Consider the following 19,197-nt stretch of genomic DNA (forward strand, 5'->3'; position numbering starts at 1 on the left):
ATACTATGCACTAGTAGGCAGTGTGGACGGTAGCAGAGGGTGAGGGATGAAATAAGTTTGGGCGTAGTTCACGTATCATGTTTTCAACACTAAATCCTTTTCTGAATGACAACTACAAGAGGGAGCTGGCCTGGTGTCTCTACTGAGGTAAGATTATAGTCCCTCAGTCTCGCACTAAATTCATACAGAAGCTTTGAACATAATAATGATCTTTGATCCACCAGATTAAAACAATTACCAGGAAGAGATTGTCTGTTTCCTATCTGTCTTCACAAGCAAAAAGGATCAGTGTAAAAGGATATTTCAAAGATATTTCTGATCAGAGTGCAGATTTTTGTGATTTTAATTATTTTCAAATCATTCATAAAGTGAAAGTAAAGTTTAGATTGATGGGGCTTAAACAGTAAAAACCACTTCCTAAATATATCTAGAGAGGAACTTGTGTCTGTACAAGAGAGTCGTCTTCTCTTCACATACTAATATGTACTATTTAGGGGTAAAGCTATACTCCAGCTTTGACATGAAATGACCACAAGCATTTACTTACTGCAAAACATGTAAACAACACATGAATTCTGTCCCTTGATGTGGCAAGTCTTATTAACATTTATTCAACTCTTTATTATTATAAGAAAAGCACCATCTAGGGGAGACAAGAGTGGTTGGGGAGACCAGGGCACTTTTTCATTAACATCTAAATCTCAGTGTATTTTCCCCCCTCAAAATGTAATATAATGTCACAGTTCCCTGTAACAAAGCTGAAATCTATGACTTTAAGATGTTAATTGTTTATTCTGTGTCCTAATGTTATTTGGATTCCAACATTCTTTGTTTTCCACATAAAAGAAGTTATGCAGGTTTGAAATAACAAGAGGATGAATAAATGATGCCAGGGTTTTGATTACATTATGGAAGCCTCAAGATGGTTAGAGGTAAGTAGCTAATCCATGAATAACCATAAGCAATATCTTTATCAAATGTTAAATGTAGGATTGTGGATATAAAATTTCTTGAAACAGTAGACGAAATAGCAAATAGCATATATTTACATAGTACTTGAGGTTGTTGTATGTATATATATATATATATACAGCAAAACAATTACCGCTACAAATATTAAAGCCAAAATTAAAAGCAAAACAAAACAATTCTAATAGTCCTTGACAGTAAACAGCAACATGCCTCATCCATGCAGTGGAGCACAATTAAAAACATGTTGCACTTCAACTACATTGTTGCTCAGGGTGTTGGTAATGATACACAGATCTGTTTGGTAAAGTATTTAATGCAAACCAATCAGCATGAAAGACCAAAATTATCTGTCTCTGACAAAGCTACCTACACAACCCTCTTTATTATATACCCAGAGCTAGTTGAGAAAAACAAATTGCAGCAAACTAGACAGTGAAGAATGTTTTTTTATTTTAATTTTTTTTTTTTTTTTTTTTATACAATAGTTCATTATTTATTACACAACATTTTTTTTTTTTTTTAACATGATGCCTATTTGCTCATTCTTTCAGAATGATGAGAATATTGCTGTCTCATCTGAATTTCCAGTGGACATCAATGACTGGAATAAAGACCATGTGAGACAATGGATGCTCGAGATAAAAGTGGACAAAGAAGACGCAGACATTTTGTACAATCAGAGAATTAATGGGACTGCTCTTCTGCTTTTGGATGAGACTGATCTCAAAGCAGAAGGCCTATCATTGAATGCAAGGAAACTGATTATTGACAAAATTGGTCTTCTGAAACAAAAGACTAAGCAGCAGAATGATGTGGTGACTCAACCTTATAGCTTGAAGCCTTACCCTTTCAACATATTTGACGGTGCTCACAGGTACAGAGAAAACAGCATTTTAGATGTGACTGAAACTGGTCCTAAAGACTTCATACAACCATGCCATGAATTCAAAGCATTCACAAACACATCAGAAAAGGACAGAATGAAAAAATACACATATGAAGTCATTCGGTTTGCAGCAGCTTGTATGAATAGTCGCACAAATGGCACCATTCATTTTGGAGTGGCAGACAAACCACATGGACAAATACTGGGTATTAGTGTCCAGAAAACAGATGAGTTTGATGTACAACAGTCACATGCAATTAAAAAACATTTCAAATGGGACAAGCAGGTTCAAAAAGCAAAGAGGTGCATTAAACCCCCTCGATTTGTTGAAGTTCTCAAAGCTGACATGACATCCACAGGAAAAAGTGTTATTGAGGTAGACATAGAACCATCCTCCATAGTCTGTCAAGAAGTTTACTTTAACACGTATAATGTAGATATAAATGAAGATGTGAAGCAGGAGCCCACAGCTGGAGAGAAGAAGAAGAAAGGTGATACATCTTTTTTTATAAGAGATGGCAGCAGCAGCAAGAATCTTATCACATCTGGTTCCTCGAAGGAGTATGACAATTATATCGAAGACATACCAAATAAGGTCCAGTTGAGGAAGGATGCTGAGGAAAAGCATCTCTCTGTTGTCAAAAACAGTGTGCAAGGCTCTAAACTGTGTGAGATGATAACAGGAGGGACCCAGTCTTTGGACAGGTCACACTTTGCATGGTACATTGTAGTGGCTAACAAGTCCCATCCTGTTCAGCTGGAAAACCTGCGGTTCCTTCTTCACATGGATTTAATGGCTGTTTTGGATTTCGATCCAGAATCTGCTGAAAATGGCTTGAATAAGCTGTTTGAAGAAAGAAAAACCAATGTTCACTTACCAGCGCAGTACAAAATTACAGGTGCAGTTGAAGACATAGCAAACAGGTTAAACCTGACCAGAAATACAAGCTGGGTTTTCTGTAATGGAGGTATTAATGAAGAAAACCCCTCTGATGCTGACAAATGGTCGATTAAGAAGGGATCATCAGTGCGTGATGTAGTTTCTTTCCTGTGCCGAAAAGATGTGCTGCCTCACAAGAAATTTCTCACCATTTTCTTGCTGTTAAGTCAGGTGAGTGATGGAAAAGACCCTTTGCTTGAGACCTTCAATATGTTTTTACAAGAGCTCAAGGGAGGAAACCAAATCTTATGCATCAGTGACAATGAAACATCATACACCTACTGGAAGGATCTCATTGAGGGCCGATATGGAGTTGACATCTCAACAAGATGCATTTATGAGCTGAGTTTTGCAGAGGTCAATGGCACCGTGCTCAGTCTGTGGTCAGAGAATCGCAAATCAAGCCGCTTCCTGCCTTGTGGTGGTGGCCGTAATGTTGTGCTCTCCAAGAAAACTGAGGACTCCTTAGAAACGCTAAGTATTCTTTGTGTGAACCAGTGTGATGGAGGAAATGAGGACAAACAACATCATGAGGAAAAATTTTACAAGGGAGGGAAGGTGTCTTGGTGGAACTTCTACTTCTCAGAGCAGCCTGGGTCAATGCCATTCATCAAACGAGACAAATTCGACTACATCAGCAAGACTATTATCCCAGACATATGTAGTCGGAAGAGAGTGTGTGAGTTTTTCAACATCTTCCATCTCCCAGGCTGTGGTGGCACTACGTTGGCCATGCATGTTTTATGGACACTTAAGGATACATTTCGTTGTGCAGTTCTAAAAGACACAATAGATGATTATCCTTCCATAGCTGAACACGTAGTGCAGCTACTGACATATGAGACAAAAGAGAAACTTACACGACTTCCCGTTTTGCTCATGATCGATGATTTCCAAGACATCTCTGATGTAAAAAAACTCCAACTTCAAATTGAAGAGGAATGTTTGAAGCAAAACGTTTTTTCAAAGTCTCAAGTCATAATTGTCAACTGCATGAGAGCTGAATCCAGTGAACAGACTGATGACACAGTTTTCATTGGAAACAATTTATCAGAGAAGGAACAGAAACTATTTGAGGAACAGCTAAAGGAGTTTAAGAGGACCAACACAAACACTAAAACATTTTATGGCTTCATGATTCTGAAAAATAACTTTTCACCTGAGTATATTCAGGGTATTGTGAAAAATACCCTGAAGGGTTTCAACTTCCAAGACAAACATGCTCAACTTTTTGCTGTTCTTGTGCTCTTGTGTGTCTACTGCAAGAATGCATTGCTGTCAGTCTCTACATGTGAAGAGTACCTTGGTCTGCAAACAAAAGCATATTTTGAACCCTGCAAGGTCGAAGATGGATTTGAGCGGTTTTCCACTCTTTTGACAAGATGCACAGTCAATTCCAAAGTTAGCTTTGAGGGTGTGAGGGTGATTCACTCAAGTATAGCTCAACACTGTTTAAAAGAACTTTCAACTTTGTTTTCCAAAGTGACAAAGGCAGATATCACGAACCTTCTGCTCACAACAGACTTATTTCATGAGTATGCTCTGGGAAAACAAAAATTAATGCAGGATGTTCACAACATGCTGGTGAAGAGGCAGTATTCGGCTGAGGCTGAAGACTCACTTTTTTCTCCTCTTATCCAAGATATAATGAAAGAGACCCCAGGGATGGAGGAAATTATTCTAGAGAATGCAGCAAAGTGCTACATAAAAGATGCGGTAATATTCCAGCTCCTCGCCAGGCATTATTACATCAAAAAATCAGACTTTACCACAGCCATGAAATGGGCAAAGAAGGCCAAAGGCCTTTCAAAAGACAACTCATACATATGTGATACAGTGTCCCAGGTACTTGTGCGTGAGCTCAAGCATGCTGTTTACAAAGACAAACATGATCCCATCAAGCCAGAGAGTCTTCAGGAGTATCTTACATTGGCCAAGTCTGCAGGAGAAGCTTGCAAAGAAACACAACAAACAGCAAATAAAGAGGCCATGACACGATTGAAAAGACTAAAGGATTATAATACCAATAACACCGCAGGTCATCTTGGTGAACTTCAAACTGCAGCTATTGTCATACAAATACTGCAAAAGACACCACTGTTTAACTGCCTTGGTCAAGTTCTATCGGGTAAAATTACCTTTGAAGATTTGCCAAGGAAGAACCCTGAACTCAAGCAATATTACCATGTATTGCAGAAGCATAAGAGCTATCTTACTCAAATAAAGGGCACAATGAAGGATCATTTTTATTTTCTTGACAATTTTTTTCTCAATTTAGTACCCTTTTTTGCAGAGAAAGACAAACACAAGGAACTGACAAAACCCAAGGTTTCCAAGTACTTCCAACAGTATACGGACCTCTTTTGTAAAATAAATTGGGGTGAGCTGGTCAACAATGAGAGCATGAACCCCATGGTTAAAATTGAGCAGACACGCCAATGTCTGGAGAGGAACAAGGGTGATTCCTATATCGGCCTTCTGGAATATTTGTATAAGGAAGACTCTGCATCAACTCTTGAAGAGATCATCCTGCAGTATGATTTCATTCTCAAGTCGAAAGCGGCCAGACTGATGGACAGAGTCAACTTCATTTATGCCAATGTAATTCTGGCCAACATCAACCCTGAATCTCAGTTCATCATGCCTTACCAAGACCTTTGTAATTTACTACATGAAATAATCAACCACCCCACACCCTTCAGTGAGATCCTGCCATTGCACTACATCACAGTTTTATTGTTACGGCAAGAGAAGGACCCTGCATTACCAACTATTGTGTCACAAATGAAGCTGTCATTTTTCAAAGAGCTGAGACCTGTGTCTAATGGAAAGAGAGCAGCTGTCCATTTTTACTTAGGGAAGGATGAAGGTTACGGTGGCCTGATTTCCCATAGGGATATTAACAACTGTTTGGGATCTGAGCAGAATATCTCAACTAAATGGGATGAGGAAAAAATATGGAAGCGAGTGAGAGACTGTGAGAAGCTTTGCAGAGTTTCTGGTCAAATTTGTGATGGATTTATCAACGTTGCAAATGTGAAGGTCGATGCAATGTTCAGAAGCCAGTTACATAAAGAATCTGGCACAATGGCGTCATTCTTCGTCGGATTCTCCATGAATGGACCAGTTGCACTTGACATAGACTTTGAGTCATAAGGTTCGCAAACCTGATCTAATGGATCTGACTGATAACTGGAGAAAAATGAATGAGAAAACTTTATAGATTTCCACTTTAAAACTAAGACACTCAAGTCAAAGGAGATCATGAACCAAAGCCTGTAGTTATTTTTGATTTGCCTCATTATTATCTTACATCACTCAATCAATGTATGTATAGTGCCAGCAATACATTGACATCCAGAGGGCAAACATGCTCCTGTGTTGGATTTCAATTCATTTGCTTTTCTTTATATGCATTTTTCTTACTGGATTTTATTGATATATTCATATACATTTATTCATTCATCACATATTCTTTAGATTTGACTTTTATTTTTATTTACATTATACTTTAAGAAATGTCAATAAATATAGGGCCCAATGTTCCTTGTTAATCTGAAGGGAACTTTCCATATTGATTTTTCACAGGTGTTTTACATGTGTTTTGAATTATGCTTTGCATTGTTTTGTGCTTTAGGGTTGAAGGAAATGTTTGTAAACTTTTTTTCTTACTGTGTGCATTTGTTTCTTAATCAGCCTCATTTTGCCACTGTGGCAGCACATTTTTCTGTAGCTGGAACAAAGAACTAACTATATTTTGGTAAATGTCTGCATTCAAGGTCTTCAAGATCACAAGGCACTCTTAAGAAGTAGTCCATTCCTTTTGCTTGTAATCATAACATTTGTTTAATATATTTTTTTAAGGCAAATGTTATCTAATAAACTTATATACCTTCACTTCCTTTCCCAGCTTCTGCACTGCAGTCATGTCAAGTCTAAATATCTATATTACCTTTCAGAATCATTTCAAAACAACTTTACATAAATCTGTGCCTTACAACCCATGCTGGATACGTAAATAAATACAAAATAATAATAATGCACGGTAGATTTACTGCTAATTAGTTAAAATCCTTTAAAATAATTCAATAAATTATTTGTTTTGTCATCTACTGTCTCATGAAAGTCTATAATTTTATTACCAGAATATTTATTACAACTAAATATAAAAAATAACTGAATAAAAATAATAGTCCAACTCCTTTGTTAGAACTGTTTTTGCTCTTCTCTTCTCGTCTCGTCTCGTCTCTCCTCTCCTCTCCTCTCCTCGTCTCGTCTCGTCTCGTCTCGTCTCGTCTCTCCTCTCCTCTCCTCTCCTCTCCTCTCCTCGTCTCGTCTCGTCTCGTCTCGTCTCTCCTCTCCTCCTCTTCTCGTCTCGTCTCGTCTCGTCTCTCCTCTCCTCGTCTCGTCTCGTCTCGTCTCGTCTCGTCTCTCCTCTCCTCCTCTTCTCGTCTCGTCTCGTCTCGTCTCGTCTCTCCTCTCCTCCTCTTCTCGTCTCGTCTCGTCTCGTCTCGTCTCTCCTCTCCTCGTCTCGTCTCGTCTCTCCTCTCCTCCTCTTCTCGTCTCGTCTCGTCTCGTCTCTCCTCTCCTCTCCTCTCCTCTCCTCTCCTCGTCTCGTCTCGTCTCGTCTCTCCTCTCCTCCTCTCCTCTCCTCGTCTCGTCTCGTCTCTCCTCTCCTCGTCTCGTCTCTTCTCTTCTCTTCTCTTCTCTTCTCTTCTCTTCTCTTCTCTTCTCTTCTCTTCTCCTCTCCTCTTTTCTCTCCTCCTCTCCTCTCCTCTCCTCTCCTCTCCTCTCCTCCTCTCCTCTTTTCTCTCCTCCTCTCCTCTCCTCTCCTCTCCTCTCCTCTCCTCTCCTCTCCTCTTTTCTCTCCTCCTCTCCTCCTCTCCTCTCCTCTGCTCTCCTCTCCTCTCCTCTCCTCTCCTCTCCTCTCCTCTCCTCCTTTCCTCTCCTCTCCTCTCCTCTCCTCTCCTCTCCTCTCCTCTCCTCTTTTCTCTCCTCGTCTCCTCTGCTCTCCTCTCCTCCTCTCCTCTTTTCTCTCCTCCTCTCCTCTCCTCTCCTCTACTCTCATCTCCTCCTTTCCTCTCCTCTCCTCTGCTCTCCTCTTTTCTCTCCTCCTCTCCTCCTCTCCTCTCCTCTCCTCTCCTCCTTTCCTCTCCTCTTTTCTCTCCTCCTCTCCTCTCATATCCTCCTCTCCTCTCCTCTCCTCTCCTCTCCTCTCCTCTATTCTCCTCGTTCCTTTGATTTGAGTTTGACTTTTATTTTGTAATCCTACAAGACTAGTCCTGCAAGTGACTTTTATTTTGTAATACAATATCAAGGACCTCCATACAGGCAGCTGATGATACTGCCGGCTGATGCACTATTCATTTAAAAATATAAATAAAGCAGTATTGTGCCGCTTCATACAAGCTCGGATGGAACAGAAGATGTTTGCTTTTATTATACTCACTTTAATTTGACAAATGTCTGTGGTATTTAAGGGGGAAATGTGCGGATTTATGGAGTCAAAGCTTTAAATGAGGATCATGGCGTTTCCGGAGGGAGAATCACTGGAATCCTGGCTCAGTACGTGCAATATTATCATTTGCATTTCATAATTGTGTAAATAACACTGCTGTGTCATGTCTTCAATGCATGCATTAATACCGACGTGTCTGATGTTCTTGTTCCAGCGGAATCATACTATGATGAAGGTCCGCTCATGAATATTAATCATCTCATATTGACGTTGCCTGGTAACCTTCTCGGGGCGTCCAATCATAATGTTTAAATAATATCAAAGCGCCAACGCTTCACCATAGTAAGCCAGCGCCCACTTACCAGCGTCTGCCTTCCAGCCAATCAGATGAGCCCGGTGTACGAACGTCACGGCTAGTAATTAATATTCATGATCCAAGCCTTCCCTGTAGTATGCTTGATAAATTCAGAGTGCATCAGATCTGGCGATCATGATCCAGATTAAAGTTCAAAGACCGTGTTTAGCTTCATGTAGGATGAGTTAGGACCCAGAGCTTCAGGATTTACTGCAGCAATTACTAATTCATTAATATCAATTTAAAGGATTTTATCCAGGGTGTCAAATAGTACACTAACCATCATAATGCAATGATTTTTTTGGAGCATACCATGTAAATACAATTGTTCATGAGTATGCTTATATTATACATACATAGCGGTTTTTGTAAAGGACGACTTCTTTATTTTCTTTATGTCTATCTTGAAATCACTGAGGGTCATATTGGCCCTCACACGGTTGTGCCAGTGTATCACAGACACAGAGCTCAAAGGGGCCGATTGTTGGGTCCTTACGATGGTGTGTGTCCTCCACAGACAAAGCCACACACCCAACCAACAGGCAGGAGGACTGGGAATACATCATCGGGTTTTGTGACCAGATCAATAAGGAGTTGGAAGGGTAAGCATCCTTAAACATGACTGAAAACGACAGGATTCTCTTCTCTAACTGTGTGTGTAGTCCTCAGATAGCTGTGAGACTCCTGGTTCACAAAATCCATTCTCAAGAATGGGAAGCCCTTCAAGCTCTGACGGTGAGGGATGTTTTAACACTAGTCCAGCATCGCTGAGTTTCTTTACAGATGATGATATAATGTTTACATGACGTGGTGTTTGATGATTTTGTGTCTCTGCAGGTACTAGAGGCGTGTATGAAAAACTGTGGGCGAAGATTTCACAACGAAATAGCCAGATATAGGTTTTTAAATGAGCTTATTAAAGTGGTTTCACCCAAGGTTGGTGGTTTTTCTGTTATGACTTTTGTAGTTTTGTAGACTGACCCACAAGTTAGCATCACCCTGGTTCCTTCAACAGAAAGCTTTTGGATTATTGCAGAAAATTAACTCTGTGGCCAACAAAACGTCATGATTCTTGCACATCTTGTTCATCATAACACAACGTTTCTGAATGTTTAAGCCTAAATACAATCATTACAAGTACAAAAGCGAAACATGAACTACACCATGATTGCACAACTTCAACATCATTTAAGTTAAACCCTTTCAGTCTTTATAAAGGTCGAGTTAGAATAGTTTGCAAGAGTGCAATTATTCACCAGAAACCCACTGAAATCAAGACGATGGAACCAGAAGTGTTTCTGATTTTAGGGCTCATTTCTGTGGGTTTTATAGACATAATTGACTAATATGTTTAAAAACTTTGTGTTTCAGTATATGGGGGATAGTGTTTCTGACAAGGTGAAGAATAAGATCATTGAGATGTTGTACAGCTGGACGGTGGCGTTTCCCAATGAGGCCAAGATAGCAGAAGCGTACCAGACGCTCAAGAGACAAGGTGAGATTTTATAAGTGAACTTTCTCAGTCATGAGCGGCTGTCTGATCGATGGGTGTTTCCTTTAGGACTTGTGATGTCGGACCCAGAAATAACAGTGGACAAAACCCTGATCCCGTCCCCTCCGGCACGGCCCAAAAACCCAGTGTTTGACAATGAGGACATGGGGAAGGTGAGACGCCTGATGGCATCATTTCCTGTGTATGCAAAATCTGAATTTAAATATGTGATTTGGAGGTTTAACTCAGTGTGTTTTCCATTTATGAAACTAAACAAAAAGTGTTGTTCTGTGATTTGATGGCAGTTGTTGGCTGAACTTCTGAGGAGCAAAAACCCAGAAGATCTTCAGGAGGCGAACAGACTGATTAAAAACATGGTGAAGGAGGTGAGAGGGATGTTGATCTGACTGGTATTTAAAGATGGATGAAGAGCTCCTGTTTAAACTCAACGTGAAACCGCATTTCCTTTTTCACTATATTGAAAGGATTGCATGAAAATTAAAGCATTTAAAGGAATATAAGGGAATAAATCAAAAGAACAAATAATTATATTATTTAAAAATACATTTTATTTATTGTAAAATAATTTCATGTTGACCCTAATGGTTCAAGGGTGGTTGCATCTGTGGTGGCGTTTGTATAAACTGTATTAATATCAGACCTCTTGATCATATTTTCAGTATTTTTTTTCTGATTCACACACTGATTCTGGATCAGATGTAACTGATTGAATATGTGTTCTGCATGCAGGACGAGGTCCGAGTGCAGAAAATGACCAAACGCAGCAATACGCTGGAGGAAGTGAACAACAACGTCAAGCTCCTGAGCGAAATGCTGAGTCACTACGACAGGGACCGATCATCAGACGCCGACCGCGAGCTTATGAAGGTGAGATCAGACTCGACAACAATCAATGTTCATAAAATGTGCAGACCGAGAAAGTTTAAAGAAATGGCACTTGAGTTTCTAAGCATCAGGTGGTTAGGTTAGTTTGTTGCGGGAAACTAGTTTGATCATAAATCTCCACCAGCTTACCCTCAGATATTTCAATTATTTTTGCTGTCATTATGACAAAGCTGCTTGTTTTCAACTTATTAATAGAAACTGGTAGTATTAAGTTTAAAGAACTGTATTTTCTTCAGTACAAATAATAGTCAGTGTGGGGAAAAAAATGTGATTTCAGTTCTGTTTTTGGCATTTTTATTAAGATTGTTTTAACATATCATTAATAATTTACTATTTTAAATAATGCAGCCTCAACCCAGCAACTTGCTGTCTGGTAGAGAACCGCTGGTTTAGTAGCTCTAACCAGTTACCCCAAGCTGGTCTGCTAGGTCAGCCTCAGCCCTGCTGGCTGATTTCCCAGCTGATCACCCACCTAAACCAACTTTAACCATTCAGAAACCTCAAAATTGAGTTCATTTTACATTTGCAGAGTAACCACAGTTTACTTTGCTGGGACTGTGCCTCTGGTTATTGCACTTCATGTCATTCTGAACTTAAAGGGATAGTTCACCCAAAAAAGAAAATTCTGCCATCTTTTACTCACCCTCAGTTGTTCCAAGTATGTTGGTAGCCAAATAGTTGACGGTAGCAATTGACATCCATAATATTTTTTTCCGTACTATATGGAAGTCAATGGATACCGTCAACTGTTTGGTTACTAACATTTTCTTTTGTGTTCAACAGAAGAATGAAACTCATGTTTGGAACAACTTAAGTAAGTGATGACAGAACTTGCATTTTTCGGTGAACTGTCCCTTTAACCCAGCAGATGAAATCAAACCTGCAACTTTTGGTTACCAGCCCCAAACTTGAGCAATTCATCAGTTTTTTGTTATTGTGAAATGTCTTATTTCACTTGTACACTTCGGATTACAGAAGTTCTGTACTGTATCATTACAGCAGCACACGTCTGCGTTGTATTATGGCTCCAACACGGCCACCAGAGCTGATCGCGGCCGCTCTAGTCAATGCTGGTTTATACCAGCTGCGCTGCGGCACGTTTCAGAAGCGGCTCTCCACACTGCTTCGCTAAAGATAGGCGCCTAGTCTATTTTTGACAGATGCCGCGTCCATGCCACACAGCTCAAATACAAAATAAACAGCCTGTGCAGATTAAAACACAGCTACAAAGCTTTAATCACTTATAACTGAAGTGTATTGACTTTTTATGAACGCGACAGCGCAACAAAGCAGAAAATTGCAATAAACACAACAGCAAACAATTAAATTGCACTAAATAAAACCATTTAATTAATTTACCCATGGTATCATGCCACAGACATGTGCAGTGTAATAAGGGGTTAGAGATTGTATAATTAACTCGATGTAACCATGACAACAGCAGTCATATGTGATCTGACGTGTATGTCCAGGAGCTATATGAGCGCTGTGATAAACTACGACGCACCGCGTTCAAACTGGCCACTGAGGCGGAGGACAACGACTCCAGTTTGGGTAAACGACATGATGCTCCGCTTTACTCTCAGAGAAAGATGGAGGATTGTTTATTTGAAATGTTTATGATTTGTCTGCTTCCTGTAGGGGACATTCTCAAGGCAAACGATGATTTGTCCAGAGTAATCAGCTCTTATAAACGACTCGTAGAAGGACAGGCGGACGACGGCGAGGGGGAAGATCTCAGACCGGCTGCTAGTGAAGGTGACGTCGCTTCAGGGATCATCTGTAGATCTTCCCTCAGCGGCAATATTTTAATAATCCAATACATCATATTTTCTTCATGATGTTTATTGTTTTCTCAGGATGCGAGACCACGGGCACATTGATTGATCTGGCTGGACTGGATGAACCTTCCTCTCCCCCGACCGTCGCTCCTCCTTCTCTTCCTCCTCAGGTCCCATCAGCCAATCCCACGGCCTCACCCATCCCCGTGCTGCCGCCTCCTCCTCGACGATTGGCCGGCGGTCACTGCAGTCAGACGAGCAGCCCCAGTCACAAACCGCCTGGGCAGCAGACCTCCCTCTCCCTGCTGGACGATGAACTCTTGTCTCTCGGTAATAAATCTCTTTTAAATTGTTGTGGCGCTCTCTGGTGATGTATACTATAGAAACAGGCCATGAGAGGTCACATAGTACCCCACATAAATGTGTAAATCACTGTTAAACCTTTTTATAAAATGGCATCAACAGTAATACAAGATACTTATTAAATGATAATAAATGTTTTTGAAAATGTAACATTTTTGATCATATAAAATATGATTGGTATTTAGCATATAAAAATAATACTTAGGAAATAAAATAATTGCTAGTTAAATAATAAAAATAATAATAATTATTATTATTAATGTTTTTAAAACAGTTTGAAAGCTTTTATTATGATGATGATAATAATTAGTAGTAGTAGTAGTAGTATTAAAATTAGGGCAGTCAGTCGATTCAAATTTTTAATCTAATTAATTAGATGATGTCAAAGTCTATAGTCTTTGATGTTTCAATGAATTAATCTAATTCAATTTGAAAGTGAAAATACCCACAAAAGATGATTTAAACAGCTATTTTTGTGTTAAACGAGAAAGTATCAAGTAGATATTACACATAAACATTTAGGCTACAACGGCCTAGACTATGGAACATAAAAGAAGATAATTTGAGAAACATCTCAGTATTTTTTGTTCATACAATGAAAGTCATTGGTAACCAAAACAGCTTTGTTACCAACAGTCTTCAAAACACCTTCTTTTATGTTCCACAGAAGAAAGTAAGTCATTGAGGTTTGAGTAAATGATGACAGATTAAATTTTTTGGGGGTGAACTATCCCTTTAATGATTTATTATTAGTAGTAGTAGTATTATTTAATTAAATGATTACATTTTAATGAAATTATACTCTAAATAAGAAACTAAATCTGGCAGCAGGTGGCAGTAAATGTCTTTATGAGTCATTTATTGGAACGGCTGAAGTAAATGGCTCTTTTTATGAAAGGTCTTTGAATCGTCGATTCGTTCTAAACGCAAATTCATTCAGAAACTAAACTGAGACGCACAACAGTTCTGCTAAACTGAGCAAACACACATAATATCCTGTTTAAAATATAACACAATATCAACTTCTTATTTACCGAACTGTTGTATAAAATCACATTTGCACTCGTGCAAATCAGGACAAAAGCGCCACTCGTGATATTGCTCTCGCTGCTAGGTACGAGACAAAAAGATATGAGAGATATGAGACACACAGAGGCATCTCTGCCCCATTATCTTGACTTTTAGAGCATAACTGCATTTATGTAGTTGTTGCCCTGCATCATATTTGTCAACTGTATGAAATGTAAGATGATGTACAGGTCTGGGGGCGGGGCCAGTGCGTTAACTGCGTTAAAATATTTGAATCGCTTTTTTTTTCATAACTAATTAATCAAGTTAACGCGTTAAACTGACAGCCCTAATTAATATTAAAATAAAAAAATATATTATTACTAAATATTTTTTTAAACAATGATCAGTAAAATGTATGATTGATATAATAACAATACATATTATTAATAAGTTTGAAGTATGAAATGTTATTTTTATTAAACATATATTTATAATTATATAATTACAATTATTATTGCTATTAAAGAGTATATAAAAAGGTCTGAAAACAAGGTTCATTAAAATAAAATTCATTATTAGAATTTATATAATAATAATATTTAAATATTCTTCCATAGTTACTATTTATTTTATTAGTTTATATGCAATATAACATGCATAAATGTTATCTTGTTCTCAGGACTGAATGATCCTCCCTCTGTGCCAAAAAGACCAACGTTGGATGAATTGTCTGGTCAGTGGACGTCCTTACAGGTAGGACACACAAAACCATTGGGACTTACAGACGTTAACAGAGAAATGACTGAACCTCTCATTTTTTGGTTGGTCTCTTGCTGTCAGGCTTCTGATCCGGGCCTGGACCTGTTTGAGAGCATCTCGGCTCCGAGTGCTGTCTTTCCGACAACACACACACCAGCTGTCAGTCAGGGGCTGCAGGACCTCTCCATGCTGGACTTTGGAGGTGGAAAGAGGTACAGTTCTGCTCTTCCTGATGAAAACAGAACCTCAATCCAACCTAATGTGGTTTGCACATGCAGAGTGTTTCTTATCAGTCACTTATGAGGGTCCGTGATGCTCCAAAGTTCCTTTAGAAAGGCGCTACCTATGTAGACATTACATTATTCATTTAGCTGACGCTTTTATCCAAAGCGACTTACAATTGCTATATATGTCAGAGGTCGCACGCCTCTGGAGCAACTAGGGGTTAAGTGTCTTGCTCAGGGACACACTGGTGTCTCACAGTGGATTCGAACCCGGGTCTCTCACACCAAAGGCATGTGTCTTATCCACTGCGCCATCAACACCCTAGACAGTGTATTTGAGCATATAAATGAAATTTCAGCTTATCTTATTCTTCTCTCCTTAGTGTTTCTGGTCTGAGTGGCATCGCTGGAGGGACTTTTGGTCTTTCTGGAGGTGTGATGGGCTCCACAGCCGCCTCTCTTCAGTCCACTAACCCGTTTGTAAGAGCGGTGGTGCCTGGTTCTCCCGCTGTGGCCCGGGCTCAGGCGGTGACGGGCGGCTCGGCTCCGGGCAGCCCTTTCTTTCAGCCCTTCTCATCCCCATCTCACTCACTTCAGAGCAGCCCGGCGCGGAGCTCAGAGCCCAGCCTGTCCAACCTGTGCGTCCCGCTCGAGTCCATCAGACCCAGTGAGTGACCACAGAGTTTGACCAGTGACCTAATTCAGCTGATTTGAAAAATTCAGTATTTCATTTTCAATTGATGAACAGGACGTGAAGCTTAAAAAAAAACTGGAGGGCAATAAACACCAAAAAAAAATAAACAAATTAATTAATAAATTTGCTTGAAAATAATGTCAAAATGTCAGCAAAATTATAACTAATTAAAAACTTAATTATCCTATATTCATATTTATATTATAGGCTCGATTTTCATTGTGAAATATTAAATATAAAAAGATTATATAAGAATATAACTCTTTTTATTATAAATATATTATATAACATTTATTATTTCTTTCTTTTAAAATGTATTTCTTTGGTCTGAAATGTGACCCGGAAAGGTTTTGTGCTTTACAATTCATACAAAATTAAAATTGAATTTAAATCCTGTATTATAATTTATATTAAAGGCTTGATGATTGTATATGATTGTGTTTTGTGGGTGACTTTTTAAATACCCAAAGAGCCAAGGTTTCCAAGTGATGCTGCAGTTGGCCTGTTTTAGTTGCTGAGCTATAACTCAGTGTTTCTGCTTGTGTCCTCAGGTAAAGTCTTACCTGTGACGGTGTACGATAAGGATGGAGTCCGTGTTCTTATGCACTTTGCGATGGACTGTCCGCCGGGCCGCCCGGACGTCCTGGTCATGGTGGTGTCGTTGCTCAACACGGCCCCGTTACCCGTGCGAAACATAGTGCTGCAAGCAGCCGTGCCCAAGGTACGACCTCCTCCACCGGCAACACAGATTTACAGAGATCTTACATGAATCAGTCACTTGAATCAATTCTTTTTAATGAATCAGTAGAACCAATTCACAACATTCATTTCAATGGACCCTTTTCAAAAGACGCAGTTAAAATATTTCATATTTGTAATTAATTTTTTTTAATTATGTACATTTCTAATGCAGTGTCTATTGGAGGGACAGTGAATTTGACATGGTTCTCTCATCTGACTGCCGTCTCTCAATTCTTTTCCTTTTATTGAAAGTCACGAAAACACTATCGTGGAGTTCTTCTTTTTCCTATTTGAGCAAATGGAAATGCAAAAAAAAATATATTTGTGGTGCTCTCCCATTCACTGCTTTTCAAGTTAACCCAACAATGACGACTTTGGCTGCTGAGAAACCGGCAAATGTGAAAAAGGTCCATATAAAATGTAAAATGCCACAGAGATTTCTTGGAACATGTTTGATGACTCTCTGAACAGGAAGTTCCAAAAGTTAAACATGACCTCTGACCTCTACTTGAACTTGACCCTTGACCCTGTATTGTGTTGTGTTTGTGTCAGTCTATGCGATTGAAGCTTCAGCCTCCGTCAGGTACAGAGATCGCGCCCTTTAACCCCATCCTGCCCCCCGCATCCATCACTCAGGTCATGCTGCTCGCCAACCCACTCAAGGTAGGAGGTCACACACATCCAACACTTTTTTTTTTTAATTAGAAAAAAAAAATCTAATGCAATTTATTCTTAAAAATTCAATATTTCTTGAAAATATCTTTTAAAAGCAATTTATTATTTTTATTATAATAAATTATTTATAAATTTGTATTATTATTGTTATTATTAAAAAGGGGGGATACATAATAAAACAATCAAAATGTGACAACACATTGATTTTCCTTCTTTTGATAAAGGTTTAGCGGTGTGTGTGTGTTTCAGGAGCGTGTGCGCTTGCGCTATAAGCTGACGTATCTTCTGGGAGAGCATCAGTATTCGGAGGTCGGAGAGCTGGATCAGTTTCCTCCAGCGGACAGATGGGGGTCCCTATAGATCTCTCTGTTTACCTGCTCGGATGCTTTAATGTTCATTCCCAAGTATCGTCATTCATTTCTGCTGTTTATTTATTTTCAATCAGTGTTTGACTGTAGTCTTGTGAAGCAGCATTTGATGCTTGATGTTATTCGCAAAAATTCAAGCAGGATATTAAAACAATAACGCACCGTCAGTGACACACATGATGGTCTGAAGCAGAAGCGCGTGCTGCCATTACTGCAGTTTACCACGGTAATCATAGTTTCTGTCAAAATACCCTAGAATGAATCAACAAGTAGAGTACAAATTTATGTTTAGAAAATTGAATTTAAAAATCATTTATTTATTTGAAATAAGTTAATTTCTACAAACTTGACTGAATTATTTATGCATTCATTTGGGCTAAATGTAAAAACGTTTACTAGTGATATTTTATTATCATTGAGACACTATAATAGTTTTTGTGTTTTGTTTTTATTTACAGTTTTAGTAACTTCTCTTGTCTTTTGTCAGTTTTATTACTTAATGTTTTTTTTTCATATGTATATAGTTTTTATTATTTGTATTTCACTTTTTTTAGTTACTTTAGTACATTTAAGTTCAAAGTAAACAAAAATGAGAAATGTATGGAATGTAGCTAAATAATTTTTTTTTTAAATTTTATTTCAAGTAACAAAATGTTATATATATATATATATTTGCATATATTTGTATACGTGTATATATATATATATATATTTTATGGTTTAAGTTTTAGTCAAATTTAACAACCCTACTTGTACCCCATTGTGGTATTTTATTTAATTATTATATTACATAGAGAAAGAGAGAGAGAGAATTTTATGCAGTTTTAATGTGTCATGTTTATTTATATATACTAAAAAAATGAAACTGCAAATTGTAAACCGCTCTAAACATGTCTGAAGTTTTGGTAAGAGGGTTGCAAAAATATATTTAGGTTTATGTTTTCATTGACTGCTTGTTGAGAAATCAAACAAAATTGACCTTTTTCAAGCACTGTAATAACTGTGGTATTTTGATGTAAACTATGGTAAATGGTGGTAAACTCAGAAGCCGAGCTGATACTGATGGTGTCACATGACCTTGCTGCTATCCGTGGAGTGTATTTAACCGTGATTTCACTCTGTTCAGACAGTTCTTGGTGTTCTAGCGCTCTTCACAACAAACAAGCATTTGAACTTTGCTGTTTCTAGAGCTACACGATTCATTTCCCGCAAACTTCAGCTCAGAACGAATGTACCTGCAGTCAATCAAGTTTACATTAACGCCGTGAGTTTACACACGTAACGCCAGAGCAGCATTATGTTCTCTGCATAAAACATTATTCTTGGTAAGTGAGCCCATAATTTATTGCTGCTACAGGAACATTTGGACTCACGTTTCAGCATTACAGTCTGTCTCTGATTATAGTAAACAGTCTTTATTGACAATATTAGATTGTGGCATATTTACATAGTGTTTTTGCCTGCAGGTTATGCGATGAAGATCTTGATAGAGTGAATTCATAGTGATTTTGATGAGATTCGTCTGATTGATGAGTGCGTTTGAACACATTGGCCTGTATTTCTGGACATCAT

The 19,197-nt window shown here is 38.6% G+C and overlaps 2 protein-coding genes across 2 annotated transcripts; both read left to right on the plus strand.

Annotated features, from left to right (window-relative positions):
* Positions 1-6,696, plus strand: LOC306865768 (sterile alpha motif domain-containing protein 9-like). The gene is made up of 3 exons (XM_079410564.1): positions 1-147; positions 847-932; positions 1,524-6,696. Exons 2-3 carry the CDS (start codon positions 909-911, stop codon positions 5,952-5,954), a joined length of 4,455 nt encoding a protein of 1,484 aa, XP_079266690.1. The 5' UTR covers positions 1-147; positions 847-908; the 3' UTR covers positions 5,955-6,696.
* Positions 6,697-8,314: 1,618 nt separating this feature from the next.
* Positions 8,315-17,617, plus strand: LOC306860319 (ADP-ribosylation factor-binding protein GGA3-like; the record flags this gene model as incomplete). The annotated part of the gene is made up of 17 exons (XM_079401959.1): positions 8,315-8,363; positions 9,129-9,213; positions 9,274-9,346; positions 9,449-9,547; positions 9,983-10,106; positions 10,173-10,276; positions 10,409-10,489; positions 10,854-10,991; positions 12,482-12,563; positions 12,651-12,767; positions 12,869-13,120; positions 14,844-14,917; positions 15,005-15,135; positions 15,531-15,814; positions 16,393-16,562; positions 17,135-17,245; positions 17,507-17,617. The coding sequence occupies 17 exons, from the start codon at positions 8,315-8,317 to the stop codon at positions 17,615-17,617; spliced, it is 2,085 nt and encodes a 694-aa protein (XP_079258085.1).
* Between the last annotated feature and the right edge of the window lie 1,580 nt (positions 17,618-19,197).

Source organism: Barbus barbus, assembly GCF_936440315.1.
Source record: "Barbus barbus genome assembly, chromosome: 4".
Classification (NCBI taxonomy): Eukaryota; Metazoa; Chordata; class Actinopteri; order Cypriniformes; family Cyprinidae; genus Barbus; species Barbus barbus.

Coding starts and splice junctions, on each gene's coding strand:
- LOC306865768 (XM_079410564.1), top strand. CDS start 909: ATGGAAGCCTCAAGATGGTTAGAG. Junction 933..1,523: donor AAGCCTCAAGATGGTTAGAG/GTAAGTAGCTAA, acceptor TCATTCTTTCAG/AATGATGAGAATATTGCTGT.